Below are 13,055 nucleotides of genomic sequence, written 5' to 3' on the forward strand. Positions count from 1 at the left end.
ACAGAATAGAGAACCCAGAAATGGACCCTCAACTCTGGTCAACTAATCTTCGACAAAGCAGGAAAGAATATCCAATGGAAAAAAGACAGTCTCTTCAAAAATAGTGTTGGGGAAATGGGCAGCAACCTCTTGACTTTGGCCACAACAGCTTCTTACTAGACTTGTCCCTGGATGCAAGGGAAACAAAAGCAAAAATGAACTATTGGGACTTCATCAAGATAAAAAGCTTTTGCACAGCAAAGGAAACGGTTGACAAAACCAAAAGACAACCAACAGAATGGGAGAATATATTTGCAAATGACATGTCAGATAAAGAGCTAGTAGCCAAAGTCTATAAAGAACTTAACAAACTCAACACCCAAAGAACAAATAATCCAATAAAGAAATGGGCAGAAGACATAAACAGACATTTCTCCAAAGAAGCTATCCGAATGGCGAACAGGCACATGAAAAGATGCTCAACATCACTAGGCATTAAGGAAATACGAATCAAAACCACAATACGATACCACCTCACACAGGTCAGAATGGCTAAAATAAATAACTCAGGAGACAACAGATATTGATGGGGATGTAGAGAAAGGAGAACCCTCTTACACTGTTGGTGGGAATGTAAACTGATGCAGCACTCTGGAAACCAGTATGGGGGTTTCAAAAAAAGTTTAAAATTGGGGCACCTGGTTGGCTCAGTGGGTTAAAGCCTCTGCCTTTGGCTCTGGTCATGATCCCAGGGTCCTGGGATCGAGGCCCACACCAGGCTCACTACTCAGTGGGGAGTCTGCTTCCCACCCCCTCTCTCTGCCTGCCTCTCTGCCTACTTGTGATATCTCTCTGCCAAATAAAAAAATAAAAAATAAATTAAAAAAATTTTTTTAAAAAGTTAAAAATGCAACTACCTTACATCCCAGCAATTATACTACTAGGTATTTATTCCAAAGGATACAAACATAGTGATTCAAAGGGGCACATGCACCCCAGTGTTTATAGCAGCAATGTCCACAATAGCCAAAATATGGGAAGAGCCCAAATGTTCACCAACTGATGAAAAAAAGATATATATATATATATATATGTACACACACACACACACACACACACTGGAATATTACTCACCATTGCAAATCTTGCCATTTGCAATGACATGGATGGAACTAGAAGGTATTATGCCAAGTGAAATAAGTCAGTCAGAAAAAGACAAATACCCTATGATTTCACTCATATGTGGTATTTGAGAAACAACATAGATGAACATAAAAGAAAGGAAGGAAAAATAAGATAAAAACAGAGAAGGAGGTAAACCATAAGAGACTCTTAACTACAGAGAACAAACTGAAGTTTGCTGGAGGGGTGGTGGGTGGGAAGATGGGGTAAATGGGTGATGGATATTAAGGAGGGCACTTGTTTTAATGAGCCCTGAGTGGTATATGCAACTGATGAATCACTAAATTCTACCCCTGAAACTAATACTACACTAAAAGTTAACTAACTTGAATTTAAATAAAATCTTGAAAGAAAAAAAGAAGAAAAAGTAGGTTGGGAATGGTCTATAGAAAGAGAGCCCTTAACATCAGTTACTCTTTGATGTGAAGATAATTGGCTCAGACATTAAAATGTACCTGTGATCTTCAAGGAAAATTAGTTCTTTTTCAGTTATATAATTCTGCCTAAACATGGAAAAATGCATGTGCTAAATGGGCACATGAATTTATTGTATTGAAGAGCAAGAGGGGATCCATGCTTACTTATTATTAGATTTACTATTATTAGATTATCAATTTCTGGGTGACATATATGTAATGCATTGTATATATATGTATAGAATATATACATATCTGTGGAAAACTCTTTTTGTTATGTGGTAACAAAGGTTATATACAGGTTTCTTATGTAGTTCAGTGACCAGAGACATGAAGGTAAAAAGAATGAGGCTTAGGAAAATATGCAGAAGAGAATGAACAAACTAGTAAAGAAGATGGTCATATAATAAGTTTTTTAAAAAGAAAAGAATTAGTAAATAAGAATGAAGACAAGGGGCGCCTGGATGGCTCAGTGGGTTAAAGCCTCTGCCTTCAGATCAGGTCATGATCCCAGGGTCCTGGATCGAGTCCCGCATGGGGCTCTCTGCTCAGCAGGGAACCTGGTCCCCCCCACCTGCCTCTCTGCCTACTTGTGATCTCTCTCTGTCAAATAAATAAATAAAATCTTTTAAAAAAAAATGAATGAAGACAAAAAAAAATTGAAGACATTATCTTTAACTGAATCAACTGTATAAAAAAGTAAGATTTGGATTCAGTCCAGTGTTACCACACACATGTCAAGCTTGGAATACTTTAATAGCAAGAGATTTTCCATCTGTAGTCCAGGCAATTGAGATTTATAAGGAAGTAAGCTGTATAGTGGATGTCATAATCCTAAGTGTTTTCATTACTTTAAATTAGAAATGAAGCAAGCAAATGAGGTTATGCGTAACAGCTATCAAAGAAAGATGGGAATCTCCAAAGACAGGATAGAGAATCATTAGAGAGGCAAACTGTCTTTTCTTAAAAAAAAAAAAAGCAAAACAAAACAAAACTTCCTAGTGTTCTTAAAGGTATAATTAAATCTTTTTTTTTTTTTTTCCTCATAGTGGAAAGCTCATGATGGCATTATTCTAAAAGTAGATTGGAACTCTGTCAATGATCTGATTTTGTCTGCTGGTGAGGACTGTAAATATAAGGTATATGATTTTTGAATTTATCATCTGGTTGAAAGAATTAAATGTAGGTGAAAAGTATTTAGCAAATAATATTCTTTTAGTCTTTTACTTTAGCTGTATCTTTTAACTCAAATGATTTGGCAAATGGTTATTTTATAATTTTAAGTGGTATTTTAAAGTGTTGACTTTCTCATTGACCTATCTTACTGACCTATAGAATTTGATTTAATGAGCAGGAACATAAATAAAACTCCTGGTTTTACTGGTTATTTAAATTAACTCAAGTGAAGTTTTAAAAATCAATCTTACTGGTTTATTAAACATTGTTCAGCTTCAGACCAAAATAATCTATACTATAAATAAGATTTAATGTAACTGGAGTTAGAGGAAATTTAACTGAAATAAATACTTTTAGGTAAAGTTGATAGAGCACTTACTGACCAAAAATTTTAAGCAAAAAATTGAATATTTTAAAACTTTGTTGTTAAATTTAAAAGGACTCAAAATGTATAGGTTGTATGATTAACCAAAGATTTAGTGAAATTGGAAAATTATTACAATGTTAAAAATTTTTTTTTGAGATATTTAGGTTTTAAAGAATACAGCTTCCCCCCTTATGTGATAGTAAAGACATTTAATTAGTACTATTATAAAGTGTTGATTTCTAAATCTCTAATTGATACCTACTGTTAGGACAAACTTTTTTGTAATAATATGGTGACTGTTATAAAAGATTTTTAAAACTTTGTTTTTTTAGGTATGGGATAGTTATGGCCGTCCTTTGTACAATTCACAACCTCACGAGCATCCTATTACCTCAGTTGCCTGGGCTCCAGATGGAGAGTTATTTGCTGTCGGATCGTTTCATACTTTACGCTTGTGTGATAAAACTGGGGTAAGTTATAATGGTGAACAATCACAGATGTACTGTCATAAATGTGATTATGCATAACACACCTGGTTCTCAATCTTTAAAAAAAAATTTCAGTGAATGTGTTTGACTGCATCTTTCTGATTTGCCTTCTGAATATGCTAGTTCAATCAATTCCAGATTTATGGGACCATATAAACTCTAAGTTGAATTTGAAGAATGAGTACATTCTCTATTATTTGTCTTTCTGGAAATACTGATTTTAAGCATGATTATAGAAGATGGTGAAGTAGCTAAAGTATTAAAATTTATACCCAATCAACATGGAGAGTTCAGTTTTTGAGCTTTTTTTTTTAAACTGTCAATATGTTTCATATAGAAATTTCAGTTGCATGTTTTGGCATGGAATTAATAGTAAGTTTTAAAAATGATTATTTTTAAACCAAAGGAGTTGGGTTTTTGTCAAGAATTCATGTTTGCATACATGGAGGACCTTTTCCTCACAAGAGAGTATACATACCCTTCTTTGTACAAATTCTATTTAGAACCTAAACAAACAGCCAAGCTCAACAACATTCACCCATTGAACTTGAATAATGAGAGAGTGTTCCAGAAGCAGCCGAGTGATGAGTGGGGTTATTCTGTACTATTCCTAACTAAGAGGAAATCACATAATTGTTCTGTGGCTTATTTTCCTTGAGTGTAAACCAGGACCATTAAGTTAGAATTATTGAAGTTTTATAAATGATCTGCTTTATAAGTTTTCTATCACATGAAATATGAAGTCTGGCTTCATATGGCTTCAAAATATGCCTGGCTTTAGAAGCTCTCTGAACTGTAATACCATAAAATCCATTCAGTCTTTCCCTTACAACTCCCTAATTTGTATCTGTGCTCAAATTAGGCTCATGAATCTTCTCTGACCATCCTTACTCATCTTTTCCTTTCTGTGGAATGCTCTCACCACTGTCTTATACTTGCTGAATTCTACCCATTCTTTAAGGCCCATCTTGTGTTTAATTTCATTTCTTCATACCTTCCACAGGTATTTATCTGCTTTTCTACTTTCCTCTCATATAAAGTCTCTCTTTTTTTAGTTATAAATTAGGATGTTGTATCAGATAATCTCATTTTCATCCAATATTTCAGTGGTGATTCTAAGTCTATAGAATATGTACTCATTCTCACAATGTATTATGCTTTTATATTTTCCATTTTCATTTTATGTATGTTATTGTTGGCTCCCTAGATAGTTTATAAGATTCCATAGGTCAATGGTTCTCTATTATCTATATAACACAGTAGATACTCAATAATTCACTTATAAGTCGATTTAAGCATGATAATTTTAAATTGCCATTTTGGGGTACTTGGGTGGTTTAGTTGGTTGAATATCTGACTGTTGGTTTCAGCTCAGGGCATGATCTCAGGGTCCTGAGATCCAGCCCTGTGTTAGGGTCTATGCTCAGTGGGGAGTCTGCTTGATGATTCTCCCTCTTCACCCTGCTTCTGCTTGCTCTCTCTCTCTCTTCTTTTAAAATAAATAGATAAGGGTGCCTGTGTGGCTCAGTCTGTTAAACATTTGCCTTCTGCTTAGGTCATGATTCCAGGGTCTTCGGATCCACTTCTATGTCAAACTCCCTGTTTAGTGGGAGTCTGTTGCTCCCTCTCTCTCTACCCCTTCCTTCTGCTCATGCTCTCTCTCTGTGTAGCTCTCTCTCTCTCAAATAAATAAATAAAATCTTGAAAAAATAGACAAATCTTTAAATTGCCATTTTGATGAAAATATTTAAAAATTTAAAAGTGTGGGGTGTTGAGTTGATTTGAATGACTGAATTAAAGATTTACTTTATTAAACACCAGGCCTGTTTTTAGAATGTTAACTATTCTGGAAAAGTAAACTTTCTAAAAGGATTTTTCTTTTACCTTATTCAGACTGAAGAATTGTAACAGTTTTTTAAGGATTTGAGATTAGCACTTATCTATATTTTCTTTTATTCAATAGACATCGCATGTATACTGCTCATCAGAGTATTTTAGAAACTGGTAATAGATGTAGAGATTTTCACTCAAGTTGTTGACAGTCTAGTATAGAATCAGGCTATAAGATTCATAGTACAATGTGACAAATGCTATATAGGAGGATTATTTTGTGCAAGCGCTATGAAGGTGTGGAAGAGCTTAGTTCTGCCTGTGAATATTGATTGGAGAGCTGAGGCTTGAAGAATTAGTAGTTCTTCAAGGAGACAAGTTGGGAGATGAGAGTTGCAGTCAGAAGGAGCCTTTGGGTATCCAAGTGTGGTGCCTTTTATGCAAGATTTTGCATGGGATAGTACCAGGAGATAATACCGAAAAGATATTCTTGGACCAGATCTATGTTTGCCATGTAAAAGAGTCTAGCGTTTAAAAATCAAGTTATTTTCTGTGAAGCACTCTTAGGAGTTGCTGTAGGGTAGAAAGGAGGTGAGGAGGCTGAGGTCCTGGTCATCCTTTCCAGCTGCAACCAGAAATGCTCTACATTAATCAGTTTTTCTATTTGAGCATCCAATATAAGACTTCCTTTGAACAGCTAAAATAATGAAGTTGAAAAACTGGTATGTGAGTTAGTAGAAAGCCACAGATGGTGGCTAGTGACATGATAATATTCAAATATTGGAAATATTGCTTTGGTATCAAAGGAACAGTGGTATAGGAGAGGAAACAACATACAAAGACAAGGAATTATAGTCTGTTAGAAAAATTAAAAGTAGATTGGATTTTATTTTCAGGCAGTAGTGAGCCACTGATACATTTTAAGTAGTAACCTTATTAGATTTAGCATTTTTAGGGAAATGTATTCTGAGATCAGCAGGGAGATTTCTAATTGGATAATTTTTGTTGACGTATCTTCAAGTTACTAATCCTTTCATTGGTTATCTTCAATCCTTTCATAAGCCTGTCTGGTGAATTTTAATTTCTGATACTGTATTTTGTACTTCTAGAACTTCAATTTGGTTATTCTTTCATAGTTCTTATTTCTCTGCTGAGATTTTCTCTGTTGTTACAATGTCCAAAATGATATTTTCTAGTAAGGTCTTGGTTATAATATCTTCTTTAAAATCATTATCTGCTAATTCTAGCATTTTGTCATCAATTGACTTTTTTCTTGTGTCATTTTTCTTGTGTGTTTATATAATTTTGAATTGTATTCTGAACATTGTGGACTATTGTTCACGTAGTAAAGATTCTAGATTCTGTTAGGTTTCTCTAAAGAGCACTGACTTCTGTGTGTGTGTTAACAGGTAGTTACCTTGACAAAACTCAAACTTTAGTCTCTGTCTTTCTTCTGGTGGAAAGATGAAGTCCCTGTGGCCTTTTTCTTTCTGGAGTTTTCCCGTCTGTTTCCATCTGCATGGTCACTGAGCTTTATCCTCTGATTTCTTGGCCAGTGACAGCAAGTTTCTATCTGAGATTTAGCCACAACTCCTGGCATCAATTAGGGTCTGTTCTTAGATAAAAGGATGTAAAAAAATGGAAATTTACTCAATACTGTTTCCTTTTGTCAACCATTGACTCCGCTCAAGTTTCTGCCTGCTTTTTTTTAAAGCAGCTTTATTGAGACATAATTTATATACTATAATTTTACCCATTTAAAGTATACAGTTCCGTGTTTTTAAGTGTATTCATAAGGCAGCCACCACACTCTAATTTTAGAACATGTTCGTCTCCTCTAAAAGGAGTCTCATGGGGCACCTTGGTGGCTCAGTGGGTTAAAGCCTCTGCCTTCGGCTCAGGTCATGATCCCAGCGTCCTGGGATCGAGCCCCGCATTGTGCTCTCTGCTCAGTGGAGAGCCTTCTTCCCTTCCTCTCTCTCTCTGCCTGCCTCTCTGCCTACTTGTGATCTCTGTCTGTCAAATAAATAAAATCTTAAAAAAAAAAAAAAAAAAAGGGAGTCTCATACTCATTTACTATCAATCCCTATTTCTCCCTATCCAACTCCCAGCCTCTGACAACTACTACTCACCTTTCTTTTTCTATGGATTTCCCTATTCAGGCCATTTCACATAAATGGATTAATATAGTATGTGGTTTTCTGTGACTGGCTTCTTTCACTTAGTATAATGTTTTCAAGGTTCATCCACATTGTTTCATTCATCAGTAATTTATTCCTTCTTTATGAACAAATAGTATTCCATTATATGAATATAACATTATGTTTATCCATTCCAAATGTATCAAATTTTGATTATTATGAATAATGCTGCTAAGAATGTATATAAGTCTGTACAAACATGTTTTCATTTCTTTGGGTTTACTTAGGAATGAAATTACTAGGTTAAATAGTAACTTTATAGCTTTGTGAGGAACTGCCAAACTGCTTTCCAGAGTAGCTGTCTGTCTGCTTTTGATTGCTCTCCAGTTTTCAAGTAGTTGTTTTATTTCTTGTCTGGAGTGACTAGGTGTTATTTGTGAGAAGGCTAATCTGATAGTAGCTGTTCTACCACTATCATTCCTTACATATCAAGTTTATTTAAAATAATTGATCACGAATTTTAAAACATTAGGTCTGCATACTTGAGGGTTATGCTGACTACTGCAATGATTCTCAAAGTAGAGGGGAGGAGGAGAGCTATCTGCTAGAGATTCTCTGTTCAAGAGATTGCGAAAATGACATGGAAAATAGTGAAATGACATGACCAGCCAGTTCACAAAACAAATGCCAAGTGACCAGTAAAAACGTGAAAGGAAGTTCAATTTAACTCATGGATAGTATAAAAAAATCATGTGTTTTATCTAATAGATTGAAAAGATTAATAATGACCTAAAACCTCCGATTCACTCAAGTAGAAGGAAATGAGCTATCTCATTTCTCACTGTTGGTGGGAATGTGGGCTGATTCAACCTTTTTAAAGGGTAGTTTTAAAATATATATCCAATGTCAGATGTATATATCCCTTGACCTAGTAATCTCACCTCTAGGAATTTTCTCTAAAGAGATCATTGTACAAGTACACAAAGATGTATGCGTAACAATTTAATCACATAATTGTTATAATAATAAAAATTAGAAATGAATGTCCATAGGACTGATTAGGTTATTATTTGATCATACCTAAACTGGAATACCCTTAATTCATTAAAAATGGGAAAAGGAGATTATGTTTAATAATCTGGAAAGATAGCCATTGGTTAAGTTATTTAATGAAAAGACCAGGTTATAGGAGAACATGTCGTTCTGTAATTCCACTTGTGTAAAATTGTATACTCATATCTTTAACTATGTGGATAAAGTTGTACCCAGAACTGTATTTGGGTCATCTTTTCCTTCTTCATGTGATTTTTTTTTTTAGTGTGAACTTTAACTTAATGACCATGTATCAATTGTACAGATGCAGTAAAGGTTTTTAAAAAGTTCTTCAGGGGGGCACTTGAGTGGCTCAGTCATTAAGTGTCTGCCTTTGGCTCAGGTCATGATCCTGGGGTCCTGAGATTGAGCCCCGCATCAGGCTCCCTGCTCAGCAGGGAGTCTGCTTCTCCCTCTCCCTCTGCTCCTTCCCTCCCTTATGTGCTCGCATACACTCTCTCTCTCTCTCTCTCTCTCTAAAATAAATAAATAAAATCTTTAAAAAACAAGACAAATGACTGTAGCCCAAAAAAAGCAACAATAGCAAACCCTGGGGAGGGAGGAGAATCTAATTTCCAGAATTACCACATTATAATATTCAAAATGTCCATTTTATTTCTTTTTTTTTTTTTAAGATTATTTATTTATTTATTTGACACAGAGAGATCACGAGTAGGCAGAGAGGCAGGCAGAGAGAGAGGGGGAAGCAGGCTCCCTGCTGAGCAAAAAGCCCGATGCGGGGCTTGATCCCAGCTTGATCCCTGAGACCATGACCTGAGCCGAAGGCAGAGGCTTTAACCCACTGAGCCACCCAGGTGCCTCCAAAATGTCAATTTTCAACAAAAAATTACAAGGCATACAAAAGAGGCAGGGAAGTTTGGTCCATTCACAAGAAAGAAAAAAAAAAAAATAGAAACCATCCCTGAGAAAGCCCAGCATTGGATTTATTAGACAAAGAATTTAAGTATACTTGAAGTGCTAAATAAAACCACAGATAAAGAATTACCGAAACCAGGGGCTCTGGCTGGTGCAGTCAGTTAAGCATCTGATTCTTGGTTTTGGTTCAGGTCATGAACCAAATGTTGTGAGATCAAGCCCCACATCCTGCTCTATGTTTAGTGGGGAGTCTAGTCTGCTTGGGATTCTCTCTCTCCCTCTCCTTTGTCCCTCTCAACCCCTCTCCGAGCGTACTTGCTCTCTAAAATAATAGAAATAAATTTTTTAAAGAAAAAAACCAGAAGAACAAAGTCTAAAAAGAAAATATCAATAGAGAAATTATAAAAAGGAATCAAATAGATTATCTTGAACTGAAAAAAATGAGCAAAGAATAAAAAGTATATTGTAAATGCCTGCAGAACCCAAAAATATGATCAGTCTCTTCATGATACAAATAAAAATCACAGTGTAATGCCACTTTCACTCTTCAGAAAATGGGAAAATGGGCCTCCTCACAAAGCGGTGAAGGGAGCATTAAGTGGTACAACTTTTCTCAAGTATAATTTGGCAAAATCTATCTAGATCCTTGAATCTTTGACACAGCTATTATCCTTTCAAGGAAGTTTAAAGATGCATTGCATATTCATTTGTTCAAATATTTTCATATTCATTTATTCCTTCATGAATATTTATTGTGTCTATTACATGCCAGGCACGTGCCCTAGGTGTTAAAGAAACAGCAATAAACAAAATAAATTCCCTGTTCTCTAGAGTTTTCATTCCAGCAGATGAAAAGTTATACACAAACAAATAAACAGAATCAATATATAATATGTTAAGTGATAATAAATGACATTAAAAAATAAGGCTGGGTAAGAAAGATGGCATTATTTTAGGTGAGGTGGTCAGGGAATTTAATAAACTATACAGTATTGAGTTGTTAGTAAAATAAATTATGGTACAAGTATATTACTTATGAAATAAAAATTAAAATCCATAGTACCATAATTTTTCTCTTCATTTGATAATAAAATTTTTTTACCTTTGATTTTTAATAAACACATGATTCAAATATGTGAAATAGAAACTTTCAAGTTAAATTAGTATTAATAAATATACAGAATATATTATTAAATGGAACAGAATTCAAGGTAAAAGATACCTTTGGCCAGATTTTTAAATTAACCTACGTTATTGCTTTTATTAATCAGCAGGTGGTGCTATTGCTTGTGTAAGACTTCTGCCATTTTTTTTTCAGTGTTCTTGAATATTCTGTTAGTTATTGTAATAAAAAGACTTCCCTCTGTTCATTCATTCTTCCATTCAATTAAAATAATTGCAGTGATTCCTCACCTGCAGTAACTGGTCTTACTGCTGTATGTAACTTTTCCTTGTCAGTTACGGATGTCAACACATGTATTTTAAGATAGCCTGCAATTTCCTAATTCCTGGGATATGAGAAAGAGTATTGATTTTAAAAATCATTAGTGTAACACAGAAATGAAAGAAACTTTGCATCTATCATCTCTTCCCCCTAAACTTAATCTGTAAACACACACTTTTATGAACTGAATTCATCCGACTTGGCTAAAGATATATGCTTTTTTGAGAATCCTTTTAATCTAGTATATTTATATAGCAGTAGTAAAGAGAAAGGTGAGATTGGCATTTGGGAGGTGCTTTTGTAAGTTTTTACAGTTAAATCTTGTTTTTTAGTATAAATATTTCTTGTTGTGTTGGTGGGGAACTCTGTGCCTAAGCAGTTTGACAGAATACAGGGTAAAAAGGGTCTCTTCTCTTTCAAGGATGTAAAATCCTTTAATGAATAAGTCAACACTTTATAAATGCATTCTCAATTGTTCTCTGTATTGGCTGTGCAGTATGATGGCATATTAAATTTATTTTTTTAAAGATTTTATTTATTTATTAGATAGAGAGTATGTGAGCAGTGGGAGGGGCAGAGGGAAAGAGAGACTGTCAAGGAGATTCTGTACTGAGTGCGAGGCCGGGCTGTGGGGCTCAATCCCACAACCCTCAGTTCGTGACCTAAGCCAAAATCAAGAGTCAGATGCTTAATCCACTAAACCACCCAGGCACCCCATCTTGTAATGTACTTTAATGTAGGAGTAGTAATGACATGGTTATAGAGCCCTGGAGTCAAGATCAAGACTCCAGTGGTTAATTTACAGAGTTAAATGGACTGAGCTAAGTGATTACTTTTTTCAACTCCACCATTCTGTAATACATCTTGCATGGCCATTGGAAATACCTGCTTGCTTCTTCTTGTAAGTAGTAGTAGGGTGTTGTTTCTTTGTTTTATAGGAAGATTGTTACAAGGAAGAGGCAGCACTGCACATGGTATACTAGAAATGGGAAAAACTCAAGCAGTGCAAGAGAATTGTGGCTGATCCTATAACTTCAGACTTATTCTATATTTTATTATACTTGGATATAAGTAGCAGAAACCATTAAGCAAAAAGAAGAACTGGCTACAGGGTTACAGGGATATCTTCCAGAGGCCAGGTCAAGGAACTGTGCTTTCTTTGCAGTATGAGACCCTACTATCCGAAATTGGGAAATTCACCAAGCATAACAAAATCAGAGTTCTATTACAGAATTAATTTTTAATCTTCTTAAAATCAGTACGTAACACATAGCAGGTGTTCCATAAATGTTGCATTTTAATGGATCATTGTACAGACAAAAGACATTGTTTTGGTTTCTGATGGCTTACATTTATTTAACAGTATAACTCAATGACTTACATTGCAGCATTTTGACTAGATTATTCCTAGAATTGATCCATTTAATCAGTTTGGTTGATGTTTTTGAGAAAGCTACTTTAAGATTTCTAAATCTCTGGCTTTTAATTTGTTCCTTGGATTTTTCTATTTTAAAAAGGTTGAAGTCATGGTTGAACTCTGGGAAAGAATTCTTTGCTAAGGACACAGGCATATTCATTCATTCATTCATTTAACAAATATTGATGTGTGCTAAGCTCTCTGTGATACTCTAGCTAGTCAAAGAATAATATTCATATATGTCCTCTAGGAGTAACACCCTCTATTGAGAGTACTGATATATAAACAGATAATTAAATAACATGATTATTTAATGGCAAAGATTATAATTGTGGGAGACTAGAAAAGGGACAGAGTATTGGCAAGTTTTTAGGTATGTCTGTACTTAGGATGAGACTAAATTTGGTTAAAGTAAGATTTCTCTCTGGTCAAATACCTTAAAAACATTAAAATGTGGGGTTTTTTTTTTTAATAACTAGAGATTCTTTTTTTAACCAATAAGCACAAATTTGATATTGCTTTTTTCTGATTTTGGTACCTAAAAATCTAAATTTAATTATCTATGTCTAGAAGCACAGAACTTCACTTCTGTTGACAAATGTTCTTTAAGTGTACATATGCTAAAATCATGCAAAAGCTTTTGTTGC

The 13,055-nt window shown here is 34.7% G+C and overlaps 1 protein-coding gene across 7 annotated transcripts in view; it reads left to right on the plus strand.

Annotated features, from left to right (window-relative positions):
* Positions 1–13,055, plus strand: part of IFT80 (intraflagellar transport 80) — a 114,710-nt gene that overhangs the window by 41,686 nt on the left and 59,969 nt on the right. For all 7 annotated transcript variants that reach the window (XM_046003131.1, XM_046003125.1, XM_046003128.1 and 4 more), the window contains 2 exons: positions 2,627–2,716; positions 3,453–3,590. In XM_046003131.1, the coding sequence (XP_045859087.1) occupies positions 2,627–2,716; positions 3,453–3,590 (228 nt within the window). The remainder of the gene's footprint in view (positions 1–2,626; positions 2,717–3,452; positions 3,591–13,055) is intronic.

Source organism: Meles meles, chromosome 4 (assembly GCF_922984935.1).
Source record: "Meles meles chromosome 4, mMelMel3.1 paternal haplotype, whole genome shotgun sequence".
Lineage (NCBI taxonomy): Eukaryota > Metazoa > Chordata > Mammalia > Carnivora > Mustelidae > Meles > Meles meles.